The 16,633-nt window shown below is 32.9% G+C and overlaps 1 protein-coding gene across 1 annotated transcript; it reads right to left on the bottom strand.

The window, feature by feature from the left end:
- Nucleotides 1-1,245: 1,245 nt before the first annotated feature.
- LOC117314889 lies at nt 1,246-1,857 on the bottom strand. The gene is made up of 2 exons (XM_033868988.1): nt 1,562-1,857; nt 1,246-1,364 (listed from the first exon to the last, which is right to left on the bottom strand). Exons 1-2 carry the CDS (start codon nt 1,827-1,829, stop codon nt 1,261-1,263), a joined length of 372 nt encoding a protein of 123 aa, XP_033724879.1. The 5' UTR covers nt 1,830-1,857; the 3' UTR covers nt 1,246-1,260.
- Nucleotides 1,858-16,633: the final 14,776 nt, after the last annotated feature.

Below are 16,633 nucleotides of genomic sequence, written 5' to 3'. Positions count from 1 at the left end.
CTGCCCTTTTCCATTTCTTCCTTCTGGTGCTTGTAATATGACTTCAGGCTGGGGGCCATGGCGGACTGCAGAGCTGGCTGCTGTGACACTCCGGGCAGGATGGCGACATACCTGGGTGGCTGAAATAGGTAGCTGTGCTGTTGGCAAACCATGGATGGACCCGACAGGAAGTGCTGCAGAAACCAGAAGTGGTGCATGAACTGGAAGTGGTATGGAAAAGGGAAGTGGTGCAGAAACCGGAAGTGTAACTGATGTGGAGACTGGAACCGGAAGGGGCGGTGCGATCCGAACTGGTACTGGAACTGGATGTGGTGTTTCAAGCTGAGAGGACTTTTTGACTTTTTTGGTTTTCTTTGGTGAATCTTTAGTGTGCTGTCTCTGTTTTCTGGTAGGTAACTGGCCAGCAGTGTTTGGGAGGGGGGGGGGGGGGATGTAGGTTAAAATGATGCTGCTGGGAGACTGGGACCCTGATTGGCGAATTTTGTCTCATCATCGGAGGAGGAATCGCAGCTGGGGGCCTTTCGTCTGCTGTGTTGATCCGAAGTCCTTGTTCAAGGATGCCTTTGTCTTGTTTTTTTTTTTGCTGTTGGTTGAACCTGTAACAATAAATTGAATATTTTTAGATGGGTATAATGTGGAAATGACAATTATTTTTTTCTATATATCTATTTTGTTCTCGTTTTTCATCTTTTCTTACATTTGTGTATGTTTATGAACTTCATTTTGTTGTCATAACTTTACAAAATGACTCCCTTAAATTTTTATACTTACCACTGGGTCAATGTGATACCGCGTGTGTAGCAGAAACCAGAAGTCAAATAAAAACCGGTGACGTCACTGGTATAGAGACCAGAACCGGAAGTTGTGTTTTAACTTGGGAGGAGGACATCTTGACTGCATATGTGGTGTTTCTTTGTGGAACTAGAGGGTATTACCTGTCTTCTGGTTTGAGACTGGCCAGCACTGTTGGTGTGGATCTGTTGTTCTTGTTCCAGGATGCTTTTGTTTTGGCTTCTTGAGTTTTGCCAGTCAGTTGAACCTGTAACAATGAAATGAATAGACATTATTTTTATTTTTTTTCTTATTTTTCCCCTTTTTTTCAAACTCTTATTTTGTTGTCATGATTTAAAAACAATGTCTACCCTCAGGTTCTTATACTAATCACTAGGTCAGTGTGTTAATGTTTACCTCAACTGGCTGGATCTTTGACTCCGACGTGATTGTGGCTGCATTTGTTTCCTGGGGATCTGGTTTGATTTCCTACAAAATATTGGGTATCATGCATGATGATAATTTCGACTTGCCTTCGGAGGGAATATGGGTTGATTTGCTGTGGACTGTCTTTTCCCAGTGTAATGGTTCCACTGAAATCAAATGAAAATATCTCTGTATGTAAGGTAAACTCTGAACAATATAGAGAGTGGGCTTGTTCCCAGATAAAATCATTAACAGTGTGTTCCTGCTGTTACAGGGGTGGGCTTATTACTGGACATGGGCTTGTTACTGGACATAGCCTGCCTGGTGACATTGCACAATTTAATGCTAAAAAAACATGTATTACCATTTGTCTGGTCAGTCTCCAACTGTTCAATGGCCGAGAGTAAACTGCCAGCATCAATTGAATCGTTTGACTTATCAGAATGTGTTGGTTCCACATGGTGGACCGAGGCTGACGGCATCGCCTGGTTTGGAACCTGTTGCTTGGGGATGCATGGTGAGCAGGTTGACTTGTCTGGAGATGTGATGCGTCTAATCTTAGATCGCAATGCCCTGGGTGACAAATAAGTTGTGTTAACAAGCGCTGCCAGAGCAGTTGTCTGGGAGCTCATCCCTGGTGAAGGTAACCTTGGGGCTGGTGACTTTTGGGAAGGTGACCTTATGGTAGATGTCGGTGCTCATTGTCGAGATTTGGCCACACGCCTCTGCCTCTCCTTCATCCCCTACGACCACTCTAAGGAACGACCCCTCCCTGTATGCGACCAAGTTTCGCGTTTGCTGACGTTTTCCAACAACAAAGTACCCCTTCTAAATGTTAACTTCCTGGGCCTCTCAGAAGTGATTTCAGGATTTTAGCCTATTTGATACCTGTGACCTTGAATGTGGGTCAATGTCATTCATTTAAACAATCTTGGTAGCCGTTCACTCAAGCATGCTACTGACCCAATATCAAATCCCTAGCACTCTTGGTTATTGAGAAGAAATCGGTCAAAGACTTTAAGCTATTTGACGCCATGTGACGTTGAAAGAAGGTCAAGGTTATTCATTAGAAAAAAGTTGGTATTACTTCACCTAAGCATGCTACAGACCCAATAACACCTCTTTGGGACTCTTGGTTATTGAGACGAATTCGTTTAAATAATTAAGGCTGTTTGACTCCTTGTGATCTTGAATGAAGGTCAAGGTCATTCATTAGAACAAACTTGGTAGTCTTTCACCCAAGCATGTTACAGGCTAAGTATCAAGTCCCAGGGCCTCTTGGTTATTGAGAAGATATCGGTCAAAGATTTTAGATTACTTTAATGCCTTGTGACCTTGAATGAAAGTCAATGTTATCCATTAAAACAAACATGGTAGCACTTCACCCCAGCATGCTACAGACCAAATAACAACTCTCTGGGACTCTTGGTTATTGAGAAGAAATCGTTTAAATATTTTAGACTATTTGACTCCTTGTGACCTCGAATGAAGTGACTACCTCGCCCTTCAACATGCAAGTGGGCTGTCGTAGGCCGGCATCCAGGACAAAACCATGGCCAGGACAGCACTGAAAATAAGTGTCTTACGCATGTTTGTTTAGCTCTGTTTCTTGTGATGATCACCCTTTTATTTTGAGGCGGCTTTCTTTGTAGTAGTTGGTGACTACCTCACTGAACAACACATTGGAGGCCCGTCGCATGTCATCAAGTGTAATGCAAGAACTTAAAAGATATCTTGCCCAAGGACAACCACTACAGCGCATGCAGATTGGACTGATTTTTACCTTCCCTTCTCTATATATATATGTAAACATCTATGAAATGACTTTTCAATATTTCTTTCATCAACTATCTTAAGGTTGTAATTCACTGTAACAAAGAATTGAAAAATGTGGAAGATAATGTTTTCTCAATATCTGAATAGCTTGAAATTTAGAGAATAATTCTACAATATGAAATTAAAACCAGATTTCGGGTAGCGAAAATGTATTTTGATTAAGTTTTTTTTTTTTCTTAAGTAGAAAATAGAGGAAAATTTACCACTGTGTGAGGCCTACAATTGGAATTGACTGTTCAAACTACTTTATTCTTCTTGTTTCTACAGTACAACTGTAAAAGATGTTTATATATCAAATGGAAACCAGATTTCTGGAAAAAATATCAAAATATATCAATTCATTTTTTCTTCATTAGAACATAGAGGGAAGTTGATTGCGGTCAGAGGCCTACAAAGTAGAATGTACCCGTCTTCTGATGTAAATATATTTACTATAGCAGTGTGGCTCTTAAAACAGAAACATACATTGTAAACTGTTTACACAAGTCCCTGTGCAACTCACAGTATTTTACCTGTGTGCAGATGGCATTTCGAAGACTATTCTGTAAAATTTTGATAATTAAATTCTGTTATTAAATTCTTTGATATTGTCAAATGATCTCTATAATACCTTTTAATTGTAATTTGTAGTAAATTAAAATAAATATAAATATAAAAGTTTAAAAAAAAAACCATATTATATGCAGTAGAGTAAAACTCACTTGTGTCAAACACGGTTGAATCGAATACATCGGATGAGTCGAACGTTTCGTTTGGTCCCGATTTTTTCCGTTCTTTATCTTAGTAAATTAAGCATGGATGATTCGAACACAGTTGAATGGAATACTGCGGTTGTGTCGAATATATTTTGTGGTCCCTCCCTTCTAAACTATACCGAAATTTCCATTTTTGTGTCGAACATCGAGGCGTCATGCTGTCTCAGGTAAAATGTGCTGGCTTCGCCTGACCGAGTGTGACCGATCAGCCGTAACGGTGTTACCAGAGCCTATTGTTAGGTTTCGGCTGTCGGTCACACTTCATCCCATTGTTTATACAGGTGCACGGGTGAAGTAAAACGTTCAGGTATACATAACTAAGAATAAAATGTGCATGTTTTAATGTACAAACCAATATGCCTCAATTTCAATTATGTATTCCGTATGCAAATAGCATATATAGGATCACAATATACATACACATGACAACAATTTACATTTGCGCAAGACGGCGGAGCCAATGTAACACCAAGTATTATACATTTCAATAAAGCATGTGTTAACCCTAGAGCTGCTTTCCCCGTAAAATTACGTTTTGCTGGTCGCGTGCTATTCCCGTAAAATTACGTTTTGCTGGTCGCGTGCTATTCCCGTAAAATTACGTTTTACTCCCTCCATAGTGGAATCCCCGCCTGAAGTAATCAATTTTGTAAAAAATGATTAAAAATTACATAAAAAACTTACATTTGAAGTAAGTTTAGATTCCTATCTAAGTACGAACCATACAAGAAAACCAAACTCGTAATCACAAGTGAGAAATACGGTCGTTTGTTTGAGAAACATGGTATTTCCCCAAAAACGGCGGTATTTTTAGCCCACAAAACGTCACCAAAAGCAGGGATGTGTATTCTAATTAATTACGTCATATCTCCGGGATTTTCGGGCTGAAAATGGCCGACACAGATGTGCAGATTTCCACACGTTTACACAGTATGTTACTCGTTCAGATGCAATTTTCATGCATCGTAAACAATTATCAATGTTCATTTGTTTCAAAATAATATATATATATATTCGTATTATGCTTAAAGCTGCGGAATCCCGCAGAATAACGATTTCTATGATAACTAATTGGATAAGCACGCAGTGATAATGACGTCACTGAAACTGCGGTGTCGACCCGAGGTCTGCACAGTTAGCTTGCATTTTGCGTTGTTCCATAATATCTATCGCGTTTTGAGACTATTAAATGTCTGAAACTCGAACACTAAAGCCTTATGTTGTATTTTATCATGAAAGAGCACGTAAATATGTCAAAGTGAATGTGTTTACTGCATTTATTTATGATCACTCTGTATATTCCTTTGTCGTATCGAACGTAAACAAACATGGCGGACAGCATTTTATCGGACGACTTGATCAATGTTTTACCGGAATTTCGAGATTTATTTGAGGAAATGTTTAACGACAACGATAGTGATGAGTTTGAGGGATATGAGATGGATGATGTTGAGGAGATTGACCAGCCTTTTGACGCCTTCGCAGAAGAAAATTGGAGACGTGGTAGACTGGCAGAGACGTCTACTTTCACTTTCACCGCAGACCCGGGAGTGACCCTGGAACAAAACCAAAGGACTCACCTGGACTACTTCAAAGAGTTTGTTTCGGAAGACATTATTTCAACCATTGTTCAAGAAACCAACAGATATGCAGCTGATTTCCTAGCCAGTCATGGAACGCTTCCAGTCCATTCACGCCTTAGGAAATAGCTCTCGTTTCTTGGATAAAAATACCGTTGTTTATACAATAACAAAAATATGTTTTTATTTGGTACGTTCTGTGCATACCATACATCGCCAAAACCAAGTGAACATAAGTCATTTTTTCATATGATGAACCCAATTTGCTTTGCTATTAGGCTTTTTAATGTTAAGTTCGAATAACTCATTATAGCAAGCCCTCAATATACGGTTTTCAGTATTCAATAGTTGTAGCCAATATTTAACAATAAACATCTTTCTCGTTATATAAAAAGGAAAACGTCCTAGTTCAAAATACACCATAGCATTGTTAACAGATCTTTTAACGCCCAAAATCGACTTTAAAACCATCAAGTGTAGTTTTTCAACCTGTGGCGCAGTGTTATAGCCCCACACCTCACAAGCGTAATTCAGATTACATGATACGTATGTATCAAACAATGACAGTTTTGTATTTTCATTTAATATAAACTTTTTCATTTTACGATTAAGATGATAATATGATTTTCTGCCTTGTATAGCAATATTATTTTGTGCTATTGTAAACTTACCATTGTAATTAAAAACTAAACCCAAATAACAAAACTGGTCTACTATCTCAATAACTTTACCATCATATCTCCATTGTTCATTCGGAAACAAACGCTTATTTTTTCTAAATACCACAATCTTTGTTTTATCTACATTGACGGACAAATTCCATCGATCAGAATATCGTTTCAAGAAGTCAAGCATATCTTGAAGGTCATCAATATCCTCAGAGAACAAAATAGTATCGTCTGCGTACATGATCAAGAAAAGGTTAAGCATCTGTATTTGATAACTTTGACAATTAGATTCAATAAGTTCTGATTCCATATCGTTTACAAACAGGGAAAACATTATCGGCGACAAAGATTCTCCTTGTAATAAACCGACCTCTAGGTCATACATAGGAGATATCTCGCCATGTAATTTTACACAAGATTTGATACTATTATATACAGATTTAATAACATTTAACAAACGTCCTCTCACCCCAGATTTCCAAAGCTTTAGTCATAAATTACCATGTGATATACTATCAAACGCTTTTTTGTAATCAACGAATACACAATACAATATTTTATTGCTCTGTAATGTTTTAGTTATTAAACTATTAAGGTCAAAAATGGCGTCTCTGGTACCACTTCCTGGCTTAAACCTGAATTGAGCATCAGTTATGACGCCCTCACTCTTACTCCACTCTAACAGACGCTTATTCAAAAGTGATGTAAATAGTTTTGCTATATGACTAATCAAAGTGATGCCCCTATAATTATTAACGTCATTTTTATCTCCTTTCTTGTGCAAAGGGATGATAACTCCTTCAGACCAAGCTTTAGGAAAATAACCAACGTGTAAAATCGTATTAAATAGTTTCAATACAACTGGTGCAAAAACATCACTGTACTCAATAAAATAATATTCATTAAGGACCCCGTCTAGCCCCGGAGACTTACCTCTAGACAACCCCTTAATTGCAGCTAATAATTCTTCAAGGCTAAAAGCATTGTCAAGGCCTATATGTTTTGTTTACTGTTTTCATACACATGGCCGCCGAATAAATAAGGAAAAAGTAAACGATAAATTACATATCTTCCATCGAACAATGCACAGAAAAAATACCATACAACAATGTCATTGATTTATTTATATATGCCTAAATTCTGCATGCGACGTTGCAATAGTAACAATTATATGCGGGATGTTTTTTACTCTATTCAAAAATCGTGGCAATGAATGATCATGCAGCCGATAAACACTGACCGCGGCCTTCACCTTTGATACAAAATCAGCATGCGTACGGTCGATCAAATTTTCCTGAACTATTTATTGTTTAAATTCATATTGTTAAATTGTAGAACAATATAAATTGATTTTAAGATAAATCATATGAGTACACTGTACACATTTATATTCTTTTAATGTATTATGGTTTTCGTAAAACATTATGCTGTCATTGCACGACTCCCGTGTGTAAATCGTGTATCTATGCAAAAGATGATTTTACGCATGAACTTTGTTTTGATCCGTAACTGTGCACAATATTGTTTATTAGATAAAGGAATTAGTGTTATCATGTACAATTAATTAATTTCTTTGTTATTATTTATTGCTTATTTTCGACTATGTTACTGTTACGGGCACCAGTTCTGCATGCATACAAACGATGATAGTCGGCCGCGGGTGTTTTGTCTCCGTATACAAACGGACACGGATAAGTCGAACCATCGGATAAGTCAAATATTTTGCTCGGTCCCGTCGACTTCGACTCATCCGAGTTTTACTGTATATGATTCCCCTTCTATAATATTTTAATTTGACTTTATAAATATTAAATATGGTACTTGTTACTAAAAAAGTTCTTTTTTTTTTTAGTTTAAATTTGTCAGAATTGGTTTCTCGCACAGACTTTTCTTCGACATATGCAAGCAAAAGGTTTAATTAAAATATGTCACAGGTAATAAGGTATTTGAGACAAAGATATTTCAAAATTTGCTGATTTTGTGCGCAGAAGACATTTCCAAGGAGAATATTTTGTAAGCTGATGATTATTAGGTAAATTCTATTTCTTAAATTTGGTTATTTTCAAAAATACCTTTTGTATGAAGTTGAAATTATTTTAAAATCAAAATATCAAAACAATTATGTTACATTGATAACATGGTTTTAAACCAGAAATTACTGAATTTAACTAAATATGACATAATAATTAAGTTGTTTTAGCATAAAGTTATAACAAGTTGCTCGCAATCCACATTGATTGCAAAACAATGAATTAATTTATAACTGACAATATTATAGCATGTGTACAGATGTCATTTTGAAGAAAAGCTATTTAATACATGTCAAGTAATTTTCTATAATACATTTTTAAATATGTTGATATTGGTTTAATGTTTTTAAAATAAAACATGGTTCCACACCCTTAATTAGTTAATTTAACTTAATGCCACATATTAATTGACATTATTTTAGTATAATTTTGTCAGAACAGGGTTCTCACACATTGTTTTCTTCGGCAGAAGTAAGCGAAAGGTTTAATATGTTGTATGGTATTTATGGCAAAGAATTTGAAAATTTACATGACATTGTTTATTCAAATAAAAAAAATGGAATAATTTGACCCTGTCCAGAGACATAATCTTAATCAAGGGCAGATTAGCAATCTATATTTCAAATCATAAACATTTGAATTTTTAATAGACTATATTTCATAAAAAGCCTAAAACTAACTTATTGAACAAATTATTTATTATTGATAAAAAAGTCATATAATTTAAAGAAAAACAATGACTCGTCTTTAAACAGGCCTTTCAAAATGTAAAATGTCACACAGGCTGAACTAATTCAATATTTCATGCTGAAATCTATTTCAAATCTGAAGTTTTTTGTTTTAATTTTAATCAATTAATGTGTAGGTTCAATTTAGATAGTTCTACAAAATCAATTGAAATATCAGTCCTGTATCAGTCGCCTGTTCTGCATAAACTTGTAATAATTCTATGTCACCGTTGTACTGTTCACCGATATACATGTACATGTACCCAGCTACAGCGGCAAGGCAGACGTGCCCGAGTAAGGCATCCTTTCTCCGTGGAGACTAGTAAGTCTATCTTAGTATGTGATCGCTAAAATCAAAATTTATTTCATCTCTCTTCCCTAACAGGCAATGTATCTCAGTAACCTCGGATGTATTCGTTCACGAGAAAGTGTCCGAGAGCACACGTACGGTTCTGTGTACATTTGTAACATCAATCTGGAGATTTCCGTTGTTATTTTTAGACGCAATAGACCCACACGGCATCATGCACCCAGCAGACCCTAGGACAAGGCAAACACACCCCTACACCTTCAGACACCTATCTGCCACCAATGACACATACATGTACTCCTTTTTCCCACATACAATAACACAATGGAACCTCCTCCCGGTGGCAGCAGTACAATGCACTACACTAGAGATCTTCAAGGCGCATATACACAATGGAGCCCTTGATGATCTCAAACACACACTAAACAAATTAATAAAAAAAAAACATCTCACTGTACCCAAAATCCCCTCACTTTTTTTTCTCTCTTTTAAAAGCATTCAACCATCCAGTGACCTTAATCGTCTTTTTTGACGGAGGTCTCATCAATAAAGAAGAAGAAGACGTAATACGATAAAAAAAAAACCTGACGAAACTCCTAGTCACAACCAAATACAGAGACTATCGAAATCTGAAAAATGAAGACAGTGTAGGCCTATCACTACAGTGAATATCAAATAAACGGGAACTATTCTTTGTGCATATTTACCGTCGTAGCTGTTTATTATATTAGCTGTGTATTATGTTAGCTGTGTAATATGTTAACTGTTTATTATGTAAACTATGTATTATGTTAGATGTGTATTATGTTAACTGTTTATTATGTTAACTGTGTATTCTCTTAGTTGTATATTATGTTAGCTGTGTGTGTATTATGTTATCTGTGTATTATGTTAATTGTGTATTATGTTAACTGTGTATTATTTTAACTGTGCATTATGTGAGCTGTGTATTTTGTTCGCTATGTATTATGTTAGTTGTGTATTATGTTAGCTGCGTATTATGTTAGCTGTTCATTATGATAGTTGTGCATTATGTTAACTGTTTATTATGTTAGCTGTGTATTATGTTAGCTGTTTATTATGTTAGCTGTGTATTGTGTTAGCTGTTTATTAGGTTAGTTGTGTATTATGTTAATTGTTCATTATGTTAGTTGTGCATTATGTTAACTGTGTATTATGTTAACTGTGTATTATGTTAACTGTTTATTATGTTAGCTGTGTATTGTGTTAGCTGTTTATTATGTTAGTTGTGTATTATGTTAATTGTTCATTATGTTAGTTGTGCATTATGTTAGTTGTGTATTATTTTAACTGTGCATTATGTGAGCTGTGCATTTTGTTCGCTGTGTATTATGTTAGCTGTGTAGTATGTTAACTGTGTATTATGTTAGCTGCGTATTATGTTAACTGTGAATTATGTTAGCTGTGTATTGTGTTAGTTGTGTATTATGTTAACTGTGTATTATGTTAGCTGTTCATTATGTTAGTTGTGCATTATGTTAACTGTTTATTATGTTAGCTGTGTATTATGTTAGCTGTGTATTATGTTAACTTCGTATTATGTTAACTGTTTATTATGTTAGTTGTGTATTATGTTAGTTGTGTATTATGTTAACTGTGTATTATGTTCGCTGTGTATTATGTTAGCTGTGTATTATGTTAACTGTGTATTATGTTAACTGTGTATTATGTTAACCGTGTATTATGTTAACTGTGTATTATGTTAACTGTGTGTTATAATAACTGTGTATTATGTTAGATGTGTATTATGTTAATTGTGTATTATGTTAACTGTGTATTATGTTAATTGTGTATTGTGTTAGTTGTGTATTATGTTGGCTGTGTATTATCTTAGTTGTGTATTATGTTAACTGTGCATTATGTTAACTGTGTATTATGTTAACTGTGTATTATGTTAACTGTGTATTATATTAGCTGTGTATTATGTTAGCTGTGTATTATGTTAACTGTGTATTATGTTAGTTGTTCGTTATGTTAACTGTGCATTTTGTTAGCTGTGTATTATGTTAGTTGTGTATTATTTTAACTGTGCATTATGTGAACTGTGCATTTTGTTCGCTATGTATTATGTTAGCTGTGTATTATGTTAACTGTGTATTATGTTAGCTGCGTATTATGTTAACTGTGAATTATGTTAGCTGTGTATTGTGTTAGTTGTGTATTATGTTAACTGTGTATTATGTTAGCTGTTCATTATGTTAGTTGTGCATTATGTTAACTGTTTATTATGTTAGCTGTGCATTATGTTAGCTGTGTATTATGTAAACTGTGTATTATGTTAACTTCGTATTATGTTAACTGTTTATTATGTTAGTTGTGTATTATGTTAGTTGTTCATTATGTTAGTTGTGCATTATGTTAACTGTGTATTATGTTGGCTGTGTATTATGTTAAATGTGTATTGTGTTAATTGTGTATTATGTTAACTGTGTATTATTTTAACTGTGCATTATGTGAGCTGTGCATTTTGTTCGCTGTGTATTATGTTAGCTGTGTATTATGTTAACTGTGTATTATGTTAGCTGCGTATTATGTTAACTGTGAATTATGTTAGCTGTGTATTGTGTTAGTTGTGTATTATGTTAACTGTGTATTATGTTTGCTGTTCATTATGTTAGTTGTGCATTATGTTAACTGTTTATTATGTTAGCTGTGTATTATGTTATCTGTGTATTATGTTAATTGTGTATTATGTTAACTGTGTATTATGTTAGTTGTGTATTATGTTAGCTGTGTATTATGTTAACTGTGTATTATGTTAGTTGTTCGTTATGTTAACTGTGCATTTTGTTAGCTGTGTATTATGTTAGCTGTGTATTATGTTAGCTGTGTATTATGTTGGCTGTGTATTATGTTAGTTGTGTATTATTTTAACTGTGCATTATGTGAGCTGTGCATTTTGTTCGCTATGTATTATGTTAGCTGTGTATTATGTTAACTGTGTATTATGTTAGCTGCGTATTATGTTAACTGTGAATTATGTTAACTGTGTATTGTGTTAGTTGTGTATTATGTTAACTGTGTATTATGTTAGCTGTTCATTATGTTAGTTGTGCATTATGTTAACTGTTTATTATGTCAGCTGTGCATTATGTTAGCTGTGTATTATGTTAACTGTGTATTATGTTAACTTCGTATTATGTTAACTGTTTATTATGTTAGTTGTGTATTATGTTAGTTGTTCATTATGTTAGTTGTGCATTATGTTAACTGTTTATTATGTCAGCTGTGCATTTTGTTCGCTATGTATTATGTTAGCTGTGTATTATGTTAACTGTGTATTATGTTAGCTGTGTATTATGTTAACTGTGAATTATGTTAGCTGTGTATTGTGTTAGTTGTGTATTATGTTAACTGTGTATTATGTTAGCTGTTCATTATGTTAGTTGTGCATTATGTTAACTGTTTATTATGTTAGCTGTGTATTATGTTAGCTGTGTATTATGTTAACTGTGTATTATGTTAACTTCGTATTATGTTAACTGTTTATTATGTTAGTTGTGTATTATGTTAGTTGTTCATTATGTTAGTTGTGCATTATGTTAACTGTGTATTATGTTATCTGTGTATTATGTTAAATGTGTATTGTGTTAATTGTGTATTATGTTAACGGTGTATTATGTTATCTGTGTATTATGTTAATTGTGTATTATGTTAACTGTGTATTATTTTAACTGTGCATTATGTGAGCTGTGCATTTTGTTCGCTGTGTATTATGTTAGCTGTGTATTATGTTAACTGTGTAGTATGTTAGCTGCGTATTATGTTAACTGTGAATTATGTTAGCTGTGTATTGTGTTAACTGTGAATTATGTAAGCTGTGTATTGTGTTAGTTGTGTATTATGTTAACTGTGTATTATGTTAGTTGTGCATTATGTAAGTTGTGTATCATCTTAGTTGTGTATTATGTTAACTGTGTATCATGTTAGTTGTGTATTATGTTAACTGTGTATTATGTTAACTGTGTATTATGTTAACTGTGTATTATGTTAGTTGTTCGTTATGTTAACTGTGTATTATGTTAGTTGTGTATTATGTTGGCTGTGTATTATGTTAGCTGTGTATTATGTTAGCTGTGTATTATGTTAACTGTGCATTATGTTAACTGTGTATTATGTTAGTTGTGTATTATGTTATCTGTACATTATGTTAACTATGAATTATGTTAACTGTGTATTATGTTAACTGTGTATTATGTTAACTGTGTATTATGTTAGTTGTTCGTTATGTTAACTGTGTATTATGTTAGTTGTGTATTATGTTGGCTGTGTATTATGTTAGCTGTGTATTATGTTAGCTGTGTATTATGTTAACTGTGCATTATATTAACTGTGTATTATGTTAGTTGTGTATTATGTTATCTGTACATTATGTTAACTGTGAATTATGTTAACTGTGTATTATGTTAACGGTGTATTATGTTAACTATATATTATGTTAACTGTGTATTATGTTAACTGTGTATTATGTTAACTGTGTATTATGTTAACCGTGTATTATGTTAACTGTGTATTATGTTAACTGTGTGTTATAATAACTGTGCATTATGTTAACTGTGTATTATATTGCCTGTGTATTATGTTAACTGTGTATTATGTTAGCTGTGTATTATGTTAGTTGTGTATTGTGTTAATTGTGTATTATGTTAACTGTGTATTATGTTAACTGTATATTATGTTAGCTGTGTATTATGTTATCTGTGTATTATTTTAACTGTGTATTATGTTAACTGTGTATTATGTTAGATGTGTATTGTGTTAATTGTGTATTATGTTAACTGTGTATTGTGTTAACTGTGTATTATGTTAGATGTGTATTATGTTAATTGTGTATTATGTTTACTGTGTATTATGTTAATTGTGTATTGTGTTAGTTGTGTATTATGTTGGCTGTGTATTATGTTAGTTGTGTGTTATGTTAGCTGTGTATTATATTAATTGTGTATTATGTTAACTGTGTATTATGTTAATTGTGTATTGTGTTAGTTGTGTATTATGTTGGCTGTGTATTATGTTAGTTGTGTATTATGTTAGCTGTGTATTATGTTAACTGTGTATTATGTTAGTTGTTCGTTATGTTAACTGTGCATTTTGTTAGCTGTGTATTATGTTAGCTGTGTATTATGTTAGCTGTGTATTATGTTGGCTGTGTATTATGTTAGTTGTGTATTATTTTAACTGTGCATTATGTGAGCTGTGCATTTTGTTCGCTATGTATTTTGTTAGCTGTGTATTATGTTAACTGTGTATTATGTTAGCTGCGTATTATGTTAACTGTGAATTATGTTAGCTGTGTATTGTGTTAGTTGTGTATTATGTTAACTGTGCATTATGTTAACTGTGTATTATGTTAACTGTGTATTATGTTAACTGTGTATTATGTTATCTGTGTATTATGTTAAATGTGTATCGTGTTAATTGTGTATTATGTTAACGGTGTATTATGTTATCTGTGTATTATGTTAATTGTGTATTATGTTAACTGTGTATTATTTTAACTGTGCATTATGTGAGCTGTGCATTTTGTTCGCTGTGTATTATGTTAGCTGTGTATTATGTTAACTGTGTAGTATGTTAGCTGCGTATTATGTTAACTGTGAATTATGTTAGCTGTGTATTGTGTTAACTGTGAATTATGTAAACTGTGTATTGTGTTAGTTGTGTATTATGTTAACTGTGTATTATGTTAGTTGTGCATTATGTTAGTTGTGTATCATGTTAGTTGTGTATTATGTTAACTGTGTATCATGTTAGTTGTGTATTATGTTAACTGTGTATTATGTTAACTGTGTATTATGTTAACTGTGTATTATGTTAACCGTGTATTATGTTAACTGTGTATTATGTTAACTGTGTGTTATAATAACTGTGCATTATGTTAACTGTGTATTGTATTGCCTGTGTATTATGTTAACTGTGCATTATGTTAGCTGTGTATTATGTTAGTTTTGTATTGTGTTAATTGCGTATTATGTTAACTGTGTATTATGTTAACTGTATATTATGTTAGCTGTGTATTATGTTATCTGTGTATTATTTTAACTGTGTATTATGTTAACTGTGTATTATGTTAGATGTGTATTGTGTTAATTGTGTATTATGTTAACTGTGTATTGTGTTAGTTGTGTATTATGTTAGATGTGTATTGTGTTAGTTGTGTATTATGTTGGCTGTGTATTATGTTAGTTGTGTATTATGTTAGCGGTGTATTATGTTAACTGTGCATTGTGTTAACTGTGTATTATGTTAGATGTGTATTATGTTAATTGTGTATTATGTTAACTGTGTATTATGCTAACTGTGTATTATGTTAGCTGTGTATTATGTTAGCTGTGTATTATGTAAGTTGTGTATTATGTTATCTGTGTATTATGTTTACTGTACATTATGTTAACTGTGTATCATGTTAACTGTGTATTATGTTAGCTGTGTATTATGTTAACTGTGTATTATGTTAACTGTACATTATGTTAACTGTTTATTATGTAAACTATGTATTATGTTAGATGTGTATTATGTTATCTGTGTATTATTTTAACTGTGTATTATTTTAACTGTGTATTATGTTAACTGTGTATTATGTTAGATGTGTATTGTGTTAATTGTGTATTATGTTAACTGTGTATTATGTTAACTGTGTATTATGTTTACTGTGTATTATGTTAATTGTGTATTGTGTTAGTTGTGTATTATGTTGGCTGTGTATTATGTTAGTTGTGTATTATGTTAGCTGTGTATTATGTTAACTGTGTATTATGTTAACTCTGAATTATGTTAACTGTGTATTATGTTAGTTGTATATTATGTTGGCTGTGTATTTTTGTTAGATGTGTATTATGTTAATTGTGTATTATGTTAACTGTGTATTATGTTAACTGTTTATTATGTAAACTATGTATTATGTTAGATGTGTATTATGTTAACTGTTTATTATGCTAACTGTGCATTATGTTAACTGTTTATTATGTTAACTGTGTATTATGTTAACTGTGTATTATGTTAACTGTGCATTATGTTAACTGTGTATTATCTTAGTTGTGTATTATGTTAGCTGTGTGTGTATTATGTTAACTGTGTATTATGTTAGTTGTGTATTATGTTAGCTGTGTATTATGTTAGCTGTGTATTATGTTAACTGTGCATTATGTAACTGTGTATTATGTTAGTTGTGTATTATGTTATCTGTACATTATGTTAACTGTGAATTATGTTAGATGTGTATTATGTTAACTGTGTATTATGTTAATTGTGTATTATGTTAGCTGTGTGTGTATTATGTTACCTGTGTATTATGCTAGTTGTGTATTATGTTAACTGTGTATAATGTTAGCTGTTTATTATGTTAATTGTGTATTATGTTAACTGTGTATTATTTGACTGTGTATTATGTTAACTGTGTATTATGTTAGTTGTGTATTATGTTATCTGTACATTATGTTAACTGTGCATTATGTTATCTGTGTATCATGTTAGTTGTTCGTTATGTTAACTGTGCATTATGTTAGTTG

The sequence above is a fragment of the Pecten maximus genome, chromosome 17 (genome assembly GCF_902652985.1).
Source record: "Pecten maximus chromosome 17, xPecMax1.1, whole genome shotgun sequence".
NCBI lineage: Eukaryota > Metazoa > Mollusca > Bivalvia > Pectinida > Pectinidae > Pecten > Pecten maximus.
This window is presented reverse-complemented; position numbering and strand designations above follow the sequence as displayed.

Bases quoted from the DNA above. Each gene is read 5' to 3' on its own strand.
- LOC117314889 (XM_033868988.1), bottom strand. From the start codon at position 1,829: ATGAGCTCCCAGACAACTGCTCTGGCAGCGCTTGTTAACACAACTTAT. The intron at 1,365-1,561 runs GTAATACATGTT...ATTTGATTTCAG, and splicing joins GGAGACTGACCAGACAAATG to TGGAACCATTACACTGGGAA.